At 50.6% G+C, this 12,680-nt stretch overlaps 1 protein-coding gene across 1 annotated transcript in view; it reads left to right on the forward strand.

The window, feature by feature from the left end:
* Positions 1 to 4,482: 4,482 nt before the first annotated feature.
* The window catches only part of ATP10A (ATPase phospholipid transporting 10A (putative)), a 174,927-nt gene continuing 166,729 nt past the window's right edge, over positions 4,483 to 12,680 (forward strand). The window contains 1 exon segment of the mRNA XM_030873088.3: positions 4,483 to 5,179. Coding sequence (XP_030728948.1) covers positions 4,710 to 5,179 — 470 coding nt within the window. The 5' untranslated portion in view covers positions 4,483 to 4,709.

Consider the following 12,680-nt stretch of genomic DNA (forward strand, 5'->3'; position numbering starts at 1 on the left):
AGCTAGACATCCTCAACTCCCTTCTTTCTTTCAGACACCACGCCCAGGCCACCAGCAGATTCTGCTTGCTTGAGTAGCCGCTTTCCAGCCTCCACCATGGCCACCCCCGCCTGAGCCACCGTCCCCTGTCCAGGGTCACTGCAATGGCTTCTGACGGCCTCTCTCTACTGCTCTCACTCCTCTGCATTCTATTCACACAACAGCTGATGATCTGTTTCTTTTTATATAAATTTGTTTTATTTTTATTTATTTATTATTTTTGGCTGTGTTGGGTCTTTGTTGCTGCGCGTGGGCTTTCTCCATCCACTTGTGGTGAGCAGGGGCCACTCTTCGTTGCGGTGTGTGGGCTTCTTATTGCGGTGGCTTCTCTTGTTGCGGAGCAGGGGCTCTAGAGAGTATGGGCTTCAGTAGTCGTGGCGCGTGGGCTCAGTAGTTGTGGCTCACAGGCTCTAGAGCACAGGCTCAGTAGTTGTGGCGCACGGGCTTAGTTGCTCTGTGGCATGTGGGATATTCCCAGACCGGGGATGGAACCCCTGTCCCCTGCATTGGCAGATGGATTTTTTTTTTTTTTTTTTGCAGTACGCGGGCCTCTCACTGCTGTGGCCTCTCCCGTTGCGGAGAACAGGCTCCGGACACGCAGGCTCAGCGGCCATGGCTTACGGGCCCAGCCGCTCTGCGGCATGTGGGATTCTCCCGGACCGGGGCACGAACCCGTGTCCCCTGCATCGGCAGGCAGATTCTCAACCACTGCGCCACCAGGGAAGACCAGGCAGATGGATTCTTAACCACTGCACCACCAGGGAAGCCCCAGCCGATGATCTTTGAAAACCTGAGTCCAGTCACATGAGTCCTCCACCCAAACCCTTCTTAGCCTCCCTTCTCACTCAGCTAAAAGCCAAAATGATCACCGTGATCCTCCAGGCCCTCCAAGAGCCCACCCTGGGGCCCTAGTCACCTAGCCCATCTTCTGGGCCCGGAACCCCACCCTCTCCTGCACTTGGCGTTTCTTCTCCCAGACATCTGTGTAGCTTGTTTCCTTAGCCTCTGCTCAGGGCTGCCTAGGAGAGGCCCACTCCAACAGCCCTAGCTACAGTAAGCCAAGCACACCCCTCCCCGCCGGGTTGCCCGTGCCCCTCCATTTCCTGTGCCCGCCTTGTTGGTATTCCCACAGGAGAACACAGTGTTCCAGAGAGCAGGGACTTAGTGGTGTTCCCAGAGTGTCCTGTTTAGTGGCTGCCTTTGTTATGGGACACTGATTCCAATATGTATGTGTGTGTGAATTCACCAGCTAGTGTCCTACAGTTCATCTCAATTATGACACCATCTACCTGACGAGAGCGTCTGATCCCACAGGGTAACGGCTCAGTCTCACAAGACTGCTCCCACTTCAGGAGACAATCACAAGTTCAGGTTTGTCAGCTGTGCTTCTGGCAATAGATCAACTATAGATTCTGGCTATAGATTGGAGGTTCCCAGAGACCCCCCTTCCTTGAGTTTGACTGATTTGCTAGAGTGGTTCACAGAACTCAGGAAAACATTTTACTTACTAGATTACCAGTTTATCATAATAGGATATAACTCAGGAACACGCAGATGGAAGAGGTGCACAGGGCAAGGTGCGGGGAAAGCACAGAGTATCCATGCCCTTTGTGAGCCCTCAACACTCCCAGAATCTCCACATGATCACCACCCTAGAAGTTCTCCAAACACAGTCCTTTGGGTTTTTATGGAGGCTTCATTACATAAAAGTGATTAAAACCTTTGATTAATGGTAATTGATTCAACCCCCATGATCCCTCCCCTCCCCAGAGGTCAGAGGGTGGAAAATTCCAAACTTCTAATCACTTAGATGGTTCCCTGGCAATCTGCCTCTATCCTTAGGGGCTTTCTAAAAGTCACTTCATTAACATAAACCCAGGTGTGGTTGAAAGGGGTTTGTTATGAATATCAAGGCACCTTTATAGCTCTTATCACTTAGGAAATTCCAAGGGATTAGGAGCTCTGTGCCAGAAACCAGAAATGGAGACAAAGACCAAATATATATTTCTTATTATAGATCACAATATCACACTGCGTCTTCTACTAGAATGTTAGATCCGTGAGACAACCCTCCCCTGCGGCCCCAGTGCCTATGAATGACGCCAGGCACATGCAGGTGATGAATAAGTATTTGCTGAGTGAGGACAATGAAAGATATTTGCCTGGGGGTCAGCAGCAGGGCCTCCTTAGAACTCAGGGGTCCAGAGGGCCAGCCTGGGAGTCCATCCAAGCCTGGTCCTGGCCCAGGAAGCTAAGAGTCTGAGAGTTTGGCTGACAGAAGACATCCAAACCCAAAACCCGTGCAGAACAGTCTAAGAGAGGCTTACATACCACTACACATATGTCAGAATACAAGTAATTCCATGAGGTTCATGGAGCATGCAGTGTGGAAACCTTCAAGGGCAGATGAACTAGGCCTTAGTGGAAATACTTAATTTGGATTGGTGAAGAGCAGGTGGGGAGAGAGTCCAGGCTTAGGGAGCAGTGTGACTCACAGAACCTTGGAACCTTAGAGCAGAACACAGATGGGAAAGAACAAGGCCTGTTCTGAGAAGGGTAAGGAGACCTCTCCCTTGGGGCTGGTGGGGAGGAGGGCAGGGCAGAGTTAAATTAGCAAGTTGGTGCCTGTTCCCTGAGGGTCTCAAGGGACCTCTGCCTGAGGAGCCAGGCTTTGACTTTGTAAGCAGCAGGGGACTCCTGTAAGCTCCCGGGTAAGAAAATGAATTGAAGTAGTCAAGGAAGTCAAGTAACAGCTTTGGCCACCTGGGGACTGGCTGTAGCTGGGAGACTGGAAGGCAGGGAGACCCACCCAGAGGCCCTGGGGGCAACCCTGGGGATACTGTAGGGATGGGAAATGGAGGGAACCAGCAGGCCCTGGGACCTCGCTGGGTTGGGGGATGGAGGAAAATGTGGATCCATGAATTAGTCCCTGGACACCAGGGAAATTGTGGTCCTTCATGGGCTGTTAACACTCAATTTGGGATGCCACTGGTCCACTGTGAGATCTGATTTCTTTCCCTGAAAATGCAGGCACTTCAGTCAAAATTTTCTCTGATTTGGGCCTTTGATGTATGATGATGTACCATACATCAATATGGTACCCCCAGGAATGGTGGAAGGAAAGAGGCTTGATCAATGACATGGATCATTTTCTTAGTACCTGTCACTCTACCCTCCTCAAGCTGGATTCTAGTAAATATTGTGGTCCATGGCAAGGTTCCCTGTAGAGATGGAGCCCCTGTCCTGTCTGGATGGGGTGTAAGCCAGGGTACGGGAGGTGAGGACCATCCTGATAGAGCGTCATGGGGAAGAGGTAAGTGATTTGAGCAAAGCCAGGGAAGTGACTTGTCAGCGGGCACACGAGGGAGGAACTCAGGCCAGCAGAGGCTGCTGAGGTGGTCCCTTGGGAGATGATAGTGTCCCAATGCAGTAAGAGAAATGAGGGGCTGGCCTGAAGGAGGAGGAGGCCAACAGCTCCCCAAATCCAGATAGGCAGCACCCAAAAGTCCTCCTCTCACCCAAATTCCCAGCCATGGTCTCCTGGGCAAGAAATCCCTGCTTCTCGCATCTGTACTTCTAAAGTGGCCAAACTGTCACCGCTGGCTGTAGTACATCTGGGGGCGAGTCTTACTGTCTCCACTTGGGACTCCCCATACCTTCTGCCATGCCCAGCCTCTGCCCACCCTTCACACACTGCTCTCTCTGATTCCCTATGAATACTGAGGGGAGCCCTTTGCACCAACAGACACGTCTGCCACACCCTTCTGGGCCCCCCCTTCCCCTTCCAACAACCATCTTCAATGCCCCGTCACAGTCTGGGTCATAGAGGCCACTTCAGAACCAGAGCATACAAGGTATATTTTGGCCCTCAGGGTTTACCAGAGAGGAAAAGAGATAGAAATAAAGCAAACCAAAGCCTGCCTTTGCTTAGCGAAATATTCCTCCCTTCAATTAAGGGGAAAAAAAGAAAAAAGAATCCTATTTAGGGAAGTAAGGAAAGGCAGTGATGATCATAAAAGTTCAAAGTCTAGTTCACCCAAGAAGTGAATCTGAAAGGGCAGGGTAAGGAAGAGTGTAGAGACAATGAAGAATCCTCTTGGGGTCCCAGGAGCAGATGTCCTTGGTAAATAAGACATAAAAATCGTAGCATTGGTTTGGTATGCCCTGATTCATTTGAACTTTGATTCTAGTTTACTCCAGGAGGCTCCCAGCCTCCTGCACGGACTCGGGAAGAGCCCGCCAGCCTAGGGGGGCTGCGGTCCTTTTCTCCCACACTCTGCCGCCTCCTCTCTCCTCCGGTGGTGGACCGAACTGATGCTTCTGGGAAACGAAACTAAGCTGCTCTAAAGTTTCCAGCTCGGCTTTTTGTTTCCCGCTCTCCGCGGTGTCCCACTCTGGGCGCGGCGCGGGGCGGGGCCGGGAGCCGCCAGGGCGGAAAGGGCCGGGAGGGTGCGAGGACAAGGGGTCTCTGTGCGGCGCCCGGCCCCGACGGCGGGCGGGCTGGCTGGCTGGCTGCGCTGGGCTGGGCTGGGCGGCAGCTAACCGCGTCTCTGTGCGTCCCGCAGGCGGGGAACCCGCGCCGCCGCGCCGGGCCGCCGGCGATGATCACCTAGGAGGCTGGCACGGGCGGGCGCGAGCGGCGAAGGAGCCGGGCGCGGCGATACGCGGCCATGGAGTGGGAGCTGGCGGCGGCTGAGGAGCCCGGGACCCCGGGACGGCGGCGGCGGCGGCGACGGCGGCGGCGCCGAGAGGTCAGGACGCGCACGGTGCGCTCCAATCTGCTGCCGCCCCCGGGCGCCGAAGACCCTTTGGCGAGCGCGGCCAAGGGCGCGCGGCGGCGGCGGCGGTGCGGGAGCGCCCAGCACCTGGCCGACAACCGGCTCAAGACCACCAAGTACACTCTGCTGTCCTTCCTGCCCAAGAACCTGTTCGAGCAGTTCCATCGCCTGGCCAACGTGTACTTCGTCTTCATCGCGCTGCTCAACTTCGTGCCGGCGGTGAACGCCTTTCAGCCCGGCCTGGCACTGGCGCCCGTGCTCTTCATCCTGGCGGTCACGGCCTTCAAGGACCTGTGGGAGGACTACAGCCGTCACCGCTCCGACCAAGAGATCAACCACCTGGGCTGCCTCGTCTTCAGCAGGTGAGCGGAGTGGGCGGGGCGGCGCTGGGTCCGCGCAGGGCCGGGGCGCTCCCGGAAACTTGGCGTTGGGCGCGGCGTGAGTGGCACGGGGTGGGGAGCCCCGGAGAGAGCGACTCAACTCTGGGCGGAGGGCCGGGCCTCGAGGGGCCGGGGGCCGAGCCGGGACTCTGCGACTCTGGTCGCGGAGAGCAAGAAACCATAGATGTAGGGGCGCGGGGGTACCCTATCCTTGATTGTCACTCGGACGCCGCTTCTGAGCCTAGGGATCCCAGGGCTGGAATCCAGAGGCAGCTGGGCGTCCTCATTCCCAGCCGCTCCTGCCTTATAAGTAAAAAGGAGGGAAACCTATTCCCGGGCGCCCCAGCCTGAAGTCCCAGCCTCTATCTTCAGCCAGGCTCCAAGCGCCAGGATGTTGAACGACTTTAACAACCTACACAGGAATGAATGTAAAGCTCGGTCTTAGATAACATTTCGTCTTGGGGCAACAGAGTGAAACTGCCGCCAAGTGCCGACACGCCAGTTAAAAGGGCAGGGGTAGTAACAGCGGCGTCCATCCATTGACATGAGCTGTGAGCAGGCCACCCAGCTGGGTGCCATCCCATAGTTGACTGTTTAGTTTTTAAAAAATTAACCCCAGTTTCCAGATGGAAAGACTGAGGCTTTGAGGGGTTTTTCAAGCCCTGTCCACAGTTAGTACCAAGGAATGTACTTCTTCTGGGCTCCTCCTGTACCTCCCTAAAGTTTTGGATCCTCAGGCGGGACCTGTCTGGGATGCTTCTGTCTCTTCTCTCTTTACACTCCCCACCCCAAGAGAGGCACTTGGCTGCATACCCATCTTGGAGCTGTGTCTAGTAGTGGAGTCCACCTTAAGGCCGCATCGCTCAGGAAGGCAGATGGTCTTGGCCTCCATCCAGAGCTCAGCCCATCTTTCCCTCCTGTTGTCTTTGCTTGCGTCTCGGTGTAGGGGCTGATATGGGCCTCTGAGGTGAAGGACATTAGCCTTGTTCAGCCACCATTACATGTGAGCGGACTCCAGGAAGCCCCTTGTACTCTCAGTGGGCCATGGTTATTCCTGCCTCTTAGGATAGTTTAGACGAAGACCATGAATGCGTTTGAGTATCTCTAACCCTCCCAGCAGCACTGATTGTGCCTTATACTTATTTTACAAATGAATAAACAGAAGTTCAGAGAGGTTAAGTAACTTGGCCAAAGCCACACAGCTGCTATGTAGTAGTATTAGAATTTGACCCAGGTCTTCCCGACTTCACAGCTTTTACGATATTCTGGTGCTTGTGCTTCTTAAATTTATGTAAGAATCAGCCTGAGGAGCTTATTAAAAATAACAGTTTAACAACTTGAATCCCAGGCTCATCTGGGATTGGGCCCAGGAATCTGTGTATTTAATTAGCACAGAGGTGATGCTTATATCATGACCCACTTTTGAGTAATGCTGCCTGCTTGCTGTCAAGGGGTACCCATTGTCCAGTCAGCAAAGCATGACATCGATAGAAAGGGCTGTGGGGTTTCCTGGCTTCTGTTCCCCAGGCTCCTGAAGCCAAGAAGGGAGGGGGCACCCTTACGCAGATGTCCTCAGGGTCCCCCGTTTCAGCACTCCAATCTGTTCTGCTCACCATGACCCCGGTGGGGCTCCAGGTTTTAGTCTTTACACATGTATCACTTCCTGTTATTACTCAGCTGGTAGCTCCTGTAGCCTCCTTTTTAGGAATACTTAGGCCTCAAGAAACAGTTTATTTTCAGCTAACAAAGTGCTTTCCACCCGTGAAGTCAATTAACCCTTAAAACAACCGTCACCCACAACATGCCCATGAGAAAACTCAGACTGGAACCCCAAAGCAATCTCTGGACTCCATGACCTCGGAATACTTCATGGGATTCTGAAACCTTCATCTTCCTCGTGGACCCACCCATCTCCGTTCGCTTCCCCTTCTACCCTGACCTGACCTGGGTTCTCAAAAGCTGGGTACAGTCCTCGGGGGCGAGGCCTCAGGGATAATGGTGCTTTCAGGAGGAGTTCCCCAGAACCTCCCAGTTCCCAAGTCAAATTCCTTGAATGCTTTCCTGGGGAGAGAATTGGCCTTCTTCCTAAGGAGGCTCCGTGGGTGTGAGATGGTGGCAGCTGTGTGTGGAGAGGAGGCCTGTCTGGAGGAGAGCCATCCCTTTTCAGAAGCCAGGTCAAACTTCTCTGGGCCCAGAAAGTCTGGGATGGGTGTTTTCCGGCCTAGGTTTTGAGTCCTGTGGATGTCCGAGCCCTCCCCGTCCTCCGATTGCATTCCACGCTGCATGTGGCTGCCTTGCTGCTGTTGCCCATCAGTTCAAACCAATACCCTGAGCTCTTCCTCACTGAGCCAGACCCAGGCCAGGCTCTGGAGAAGGGAGAGTCTGGGTCTCACCTGGAGCTTACCGTGGGGACCGATTGCACCGTGGGGCATGTCTGTGGGGGTCCTTGGGTGGGGCTGCTAGCCCAGAGAGGCAGCTCAGGAGACTCCCTGCAGAGGGCACGAGTCCGAGGACCAGGGAGCGTGGCGCACGTGACAGAGTCAGGGCCCCCTGAGACTGCAACCAGGTCTTAACCTGTGCGCAGGGACGTGTACGGCCTTGAAGTCAGGATCTCAGAGAGCTGGCACTGAGGCTGGCCAGAGAAGCCTGGGAAATGACATTTTATGTCAGGCCAGAGTTCGTTCAAGGCCTTTGGTGACTACAGAGGCAGTGGCCCCACAGTGGTGCACAGTCAGGGTCTGTCCTGTGTCATGTCATTGCTCTGGTGGCTGTGAAATGGGGCTTCAGTCAAGTGAATGTAAATGCAGAGTGAGAGCAGACTTTAGTTGTGGAAGCCTGACCTGTTGACAGTGTCTCTGGAGGGTTGCTTCTCTGTGTTCTGACTGGAGCGTGCAGTGCATCAATGATTTGTACCGTTATTTATGTGGTGTGTCCCCATAACGGAGTCCTTGGGTCCCCTCTCTGTGAGAATCCCCCATCAGGCTTGCTGGAAGTGCAGGTTCCCAGGTTCCCCTCCCCCCACCCCTGGGCTGCTGAGCCTCTGGAGGTGGGAGGCTGGTGTCCACATCATGGCTTGGTTTGCACGAACAAACCTGAGCGGAGGTCCTATTTCCACGGCCTGAGCCCACGGTATCATCTCCTGGATTTCAGGCTGTGTTTAGGAAAACCCTCCTGAGCCAGCAGGATAGGAGCGCAGTGGGTGATCCTGGGGGTTCAGGTCCTGCCTGTGGCCCCCATCCTGGGGGAAGGTCAGTCTGAGCATCACTCGGCTGTGCGCTAGTGCGATGGGGGAGGCATGGAAGCCTTTTCTGGTCACGTAGACCTCCCTGGTGTTGGTGACAGTTGGCTGGAGAAGCCACCTCCTTCTGGGCACAGGTGGAAAGAAAGGGGGTGACTGAGTTCTGTCCCCCTTCCCTCCCAATGTGACCTCAGGTTCCTGTTGCTGGGGGGCTTGGAGTTCACTTTAGCTGGCAGGCACCACCTCCAGTACCAAGCGAGCGTACAGCTGGGACAGGACCGGTGCCACCAGAGGCTGGGATGAAGCGGGCAGCGAATGACCACAGGTCCCAAGGCAGGTGGGACTGACAGAGGAGAGGGGACAGGAGTGCAGAGCCAGCCCAGAGAGTGGCGGTTCTGGTGGTGGAAAAGCAGAGCATGGTTATCAGAGGAGGAGCTGGGGGGAAATTTAAGAAGAAACATTCCTGGAAGGGGTTTGCCCAAGAGAGGTGAAGGGCGGAAGCAGGGGTCCAAGCACTCGTCTACCTCTTCAACCACAGGGTGGGGGGGTAACACGTTAAAACCAGAAACCTCGCCCCTGCTGCCAGAAATGGAATGAGCCTCAGAGTGGCTCAGCCTGAGGTGGGGGTCCTGCCTGGCCGAGACTCTGCACAAGCCCCCCTGCCTCACTTGCACTCCATTTCGTAACTAGTCAAGTGGGGTACTAGCCCCAGGTCCACGTGCCCCTCCTGGCCCTGATCCTGTGGCCCTGGGAGAGTTTGGCACCCTTGTGCTATGGGCTGCCCGCCCTCTGCCCAAACCCTGCCTGGGTTCTTGTGTAATGTTTTCCCTTTAGCTTCCATACGCTTTGAGATAACTCAAACACAGGCACCTTTCAGTGTCTGACTCTAGGATGATGGAAACAGCAGCGTTTCTGCATGAATTAACCCAAGGTGACTTTTCCCTGAATCTTTTGGGCTTTGGGGGCTCTGTTCTTGGATATGAGTATGGCTTCTTGGTGTCTTTCCATCATCTTTTGGGAAAACAGGTAGTCAGGGCGTGCTCTAATGCTTATCTTGGAATTATTCTGATTTTTGTCTCTTCCCTTTCCTTTGATTCTTGCTTTATTCCCCCAGCTCATCAGGGTTATCTGTCCAATTTGCTTACCCGGGCTTCATGATTTGTTTTTTCAGAAGAGCCTGAAATGGGACCTGACAAAGTTCTCCTTTTGTTTCTGTCCATTTATCTTGTCTTGGTCCTCTTTTCCTCCCTTTCCTGGAGAGCCCAGTCTCTTCCTCACCACCAGCAGAAACATTTTGCCCCTGGGAAGCACAGCATCTTTGTCTTATTTGGAGTAATAAAAGATTTGAAGAAGCAGAGGTACCAGCGCAAGACCCAGGGGACAGGGACATATCAGGACAATGCAAGTGTTCTTTAAGCAGGGACATCCCTCTAGTGTGCTAGGTTGGGGGATACTTGAGGAATAATATTTGAACATTGCCATTCACATGGTTTTTGGAAATAATTTTTCTTTTGATACCTTTCATGAGTCATAAATAGGGTCCAGTTATAGAAAAAGAACCTATCTTTCCCTAAAAACTTGCTTGCCTTCAGGAGATAGTCTTGTTCATGGGAAGGTTCTTCTTATACTTGTTAATATGAGCCAAGTGTTTTAGTGCACAGTTCCATCTTAACATCCTGATGGTCCTATTTTCATATCCCCATTTCACAGATGAGGAAACTGAGCTTCAGGGCTTGATAGCTGCCTTAGGGTTCCCTATTAGGAGATGACAGTGCCATGGCTTGAATCCAGAGTCATCCTGCTCCAACTCTATGTTTGTAGTTTGCTTGTACTTGTCGTCTCCACCTCCTAGAGCAGTATGCTTCATTTAAAAAAAAACCAAAAAACAAAACCTTCAAAATTTTATTTATCTCAGAGTATTTTCTAATTTCCCTGGTGATTTCTTCTTTGACCCATTTTGTTTAGGAATGTTTTAATTTCCATATATTGCTGACTTCCCCAAATCTCGTTATTGATTTCCAGTTGCATTCTATTTACACAGATAAAGAGCAGTGCACAGATAGGGAACCTCTGTGTCTCCATCACCTAGTTTAACAGTTAGCACCTCATGGCAACATTGTTTATCCATATTGCCCTCACTCCCTCCCCCACTTTTTATTTGGAAGCACATCCCAGACATCAGGACATTTCTTCTGTAATGTTTCAGCATTTATCTTTAGAAAATCAACAACTTTTTAAAAACCTAAACTACAATACCATTATTATAAAGAATTAATATTAATTCCTTAATATTATTAAATACCCAATCAATGTTCAAATTTCCACTTGTCTCATACATGCCATATTTTTTTTTTCAATTTGTGTGTTTGAATCAGATCCAGATAAGGTTGCCTCATTGCAGTTGGCTGATCTGTCTTTTAGAGCTCCCATACTCTTGATTTCCTCCTCTAAAATTCCCTTTCTCCCTCTCTCTCTCTCTTTCTTTTTACCCCTTGCAATTTGTTTTATTTATTTTTCCCCTTGCAAAATATATTTGAAGAAACTGAGTTATTTGTCCTGGAGGGTTTTGCATAGCTTGAATATTGCTGATTCCTTTCCTGTGGATCATGTAACATATTTCTTTCTACTGTAATTCCTGTGAAGTGGTAGGTGAGTCTCGATGCTTTATCAGAGTTTCATCAGGTTCAGGTTGGATTTTTTTTTTTTTTTTGATCAAAACCACAAGCGTAGGTGGTGCACTTCCATCGTGAGGAACATAAGCTCCTTGGTCCATCTTTTTATGATGTTAGCAGCCATGATGATCATTGCCTGCATCCATTTATTTGCTAGTGGTTGTGAAATGATGGTGGTCTAATTCTTTCATTTATTATTGGGAATACTTTCATAAAAAAATTCTTCCCCTCATCTACTGCCTGGTTTCCCAGTGGTACAACTCATATAGGAAAGAGAGAAATGCTTGATTTGGATCACAAGCATCTTCCAATTGGAACTAATTGGTTTTCTAAAATGTTTAAACTTTTTATTTTGAAATAATTTTAGACTTTATAGAAAAGTTGCAAAAATAGTATACCCCTAACCAACCTTCCTCTAATTTTAACATTTTACTTAGCTGTACTACAGTTGTCAAAACTAAGAAATTAACATTAGCACAGCACAAACCTATTAAATTAAACTACAGTTTTATTCAGATTGAAATGGTTTTTCCATTAATGCAGTAACAAGTATTGGTCAGTCCTTCGGGTATTGATCCTGTATCCTGCCCCCTTGCTAACTCATTTATTAGACCTAATACTTGTTTTGTGGATTCCTTAGGATTTTCTATATATGATCATGTCTTGCTCCTGATCTAAGGGTGAAAACATTCAGTCTTTGACCATTAAGTGTGATGCTAGCTGTGGCTCTCTTATGTATGCCATTATCAGAGAAAGTTCCTTTCTATTCTTTGTTGATTTTGTTGAGGTTTTTTTTAAATAAATTTATTTATATGTTTATTTACTTATTTTTGGCTGTGTTGGGTCTTCGCTGCTGCGCGCAGGCTTTCTCTAGTTGTGGCGAGCAGGGGCTATGCTTTATTGCAGTGCACGGGCTTCTCATTGCAGTGGTTTCTCTTTGTTGCGGAGCACGGGCCCTAGAGTGCGCGGGCTTCAGTAGTTGTGGCACATGGACTCAGTAGTTGTGGCTTGCGGGCTCTAGAGCGCAGGCTCAGTAGTTGTGGCGCACGAGCTTAGCTGTTCCGCAGCATGTGGGATCTTCCTGGACCAGGGCTTGAACCTGTGTCCCCTGCATTGGCAGGCAGATTTTTAACCACTGCACCACCATGGAAGTCCGAGTTTTTTTTATTTTATTTTATTTTTTAAAATCCAGAAAGAGTATTGGATTTTGTTAAATGCTTTTTCTTCATCTATTGACATGATCATGTGGCTTTTGTCCTTTATTAAATTAATATAATGTGTTACATTGATTTTTCTTTTTTTAAAAAATAAATTTATTTATTTATTTTTTATTTTGGGTTGTGTTGGGTCTTCGTTGATGCATGCGGGCTTTCTCTAGTTGTGGTGAGCAGGGGCTACTCTTCATGGCGGTGCATGGGCTTCTCATTGCAGAGGCTTCTCTTGTTGTGGAGCATCGGCTTTAGGTGCACAGACTTCAGTAGTTGTGGCGTGTGGGCTCAGTAGTTGTAGCTTGCAGGCTCCAGAGCACAGGCTCAGTAGTTGTGGCACACAGGCTTAGTTGCTCCGTGGCATG

This window comes from Globicephala melas, chromosome 2, assembly GCF_963455315.2.
Source record: "Globicephala melas chromosome 2, mGloMel1.2, whole genome shotgun sequence".
Lineage (NCBI taxonomy): Eukaryota > Metazoa > Chordata > Mammalia > Artiodactyla > Delphinidae > Globicephala > Globicephala melas.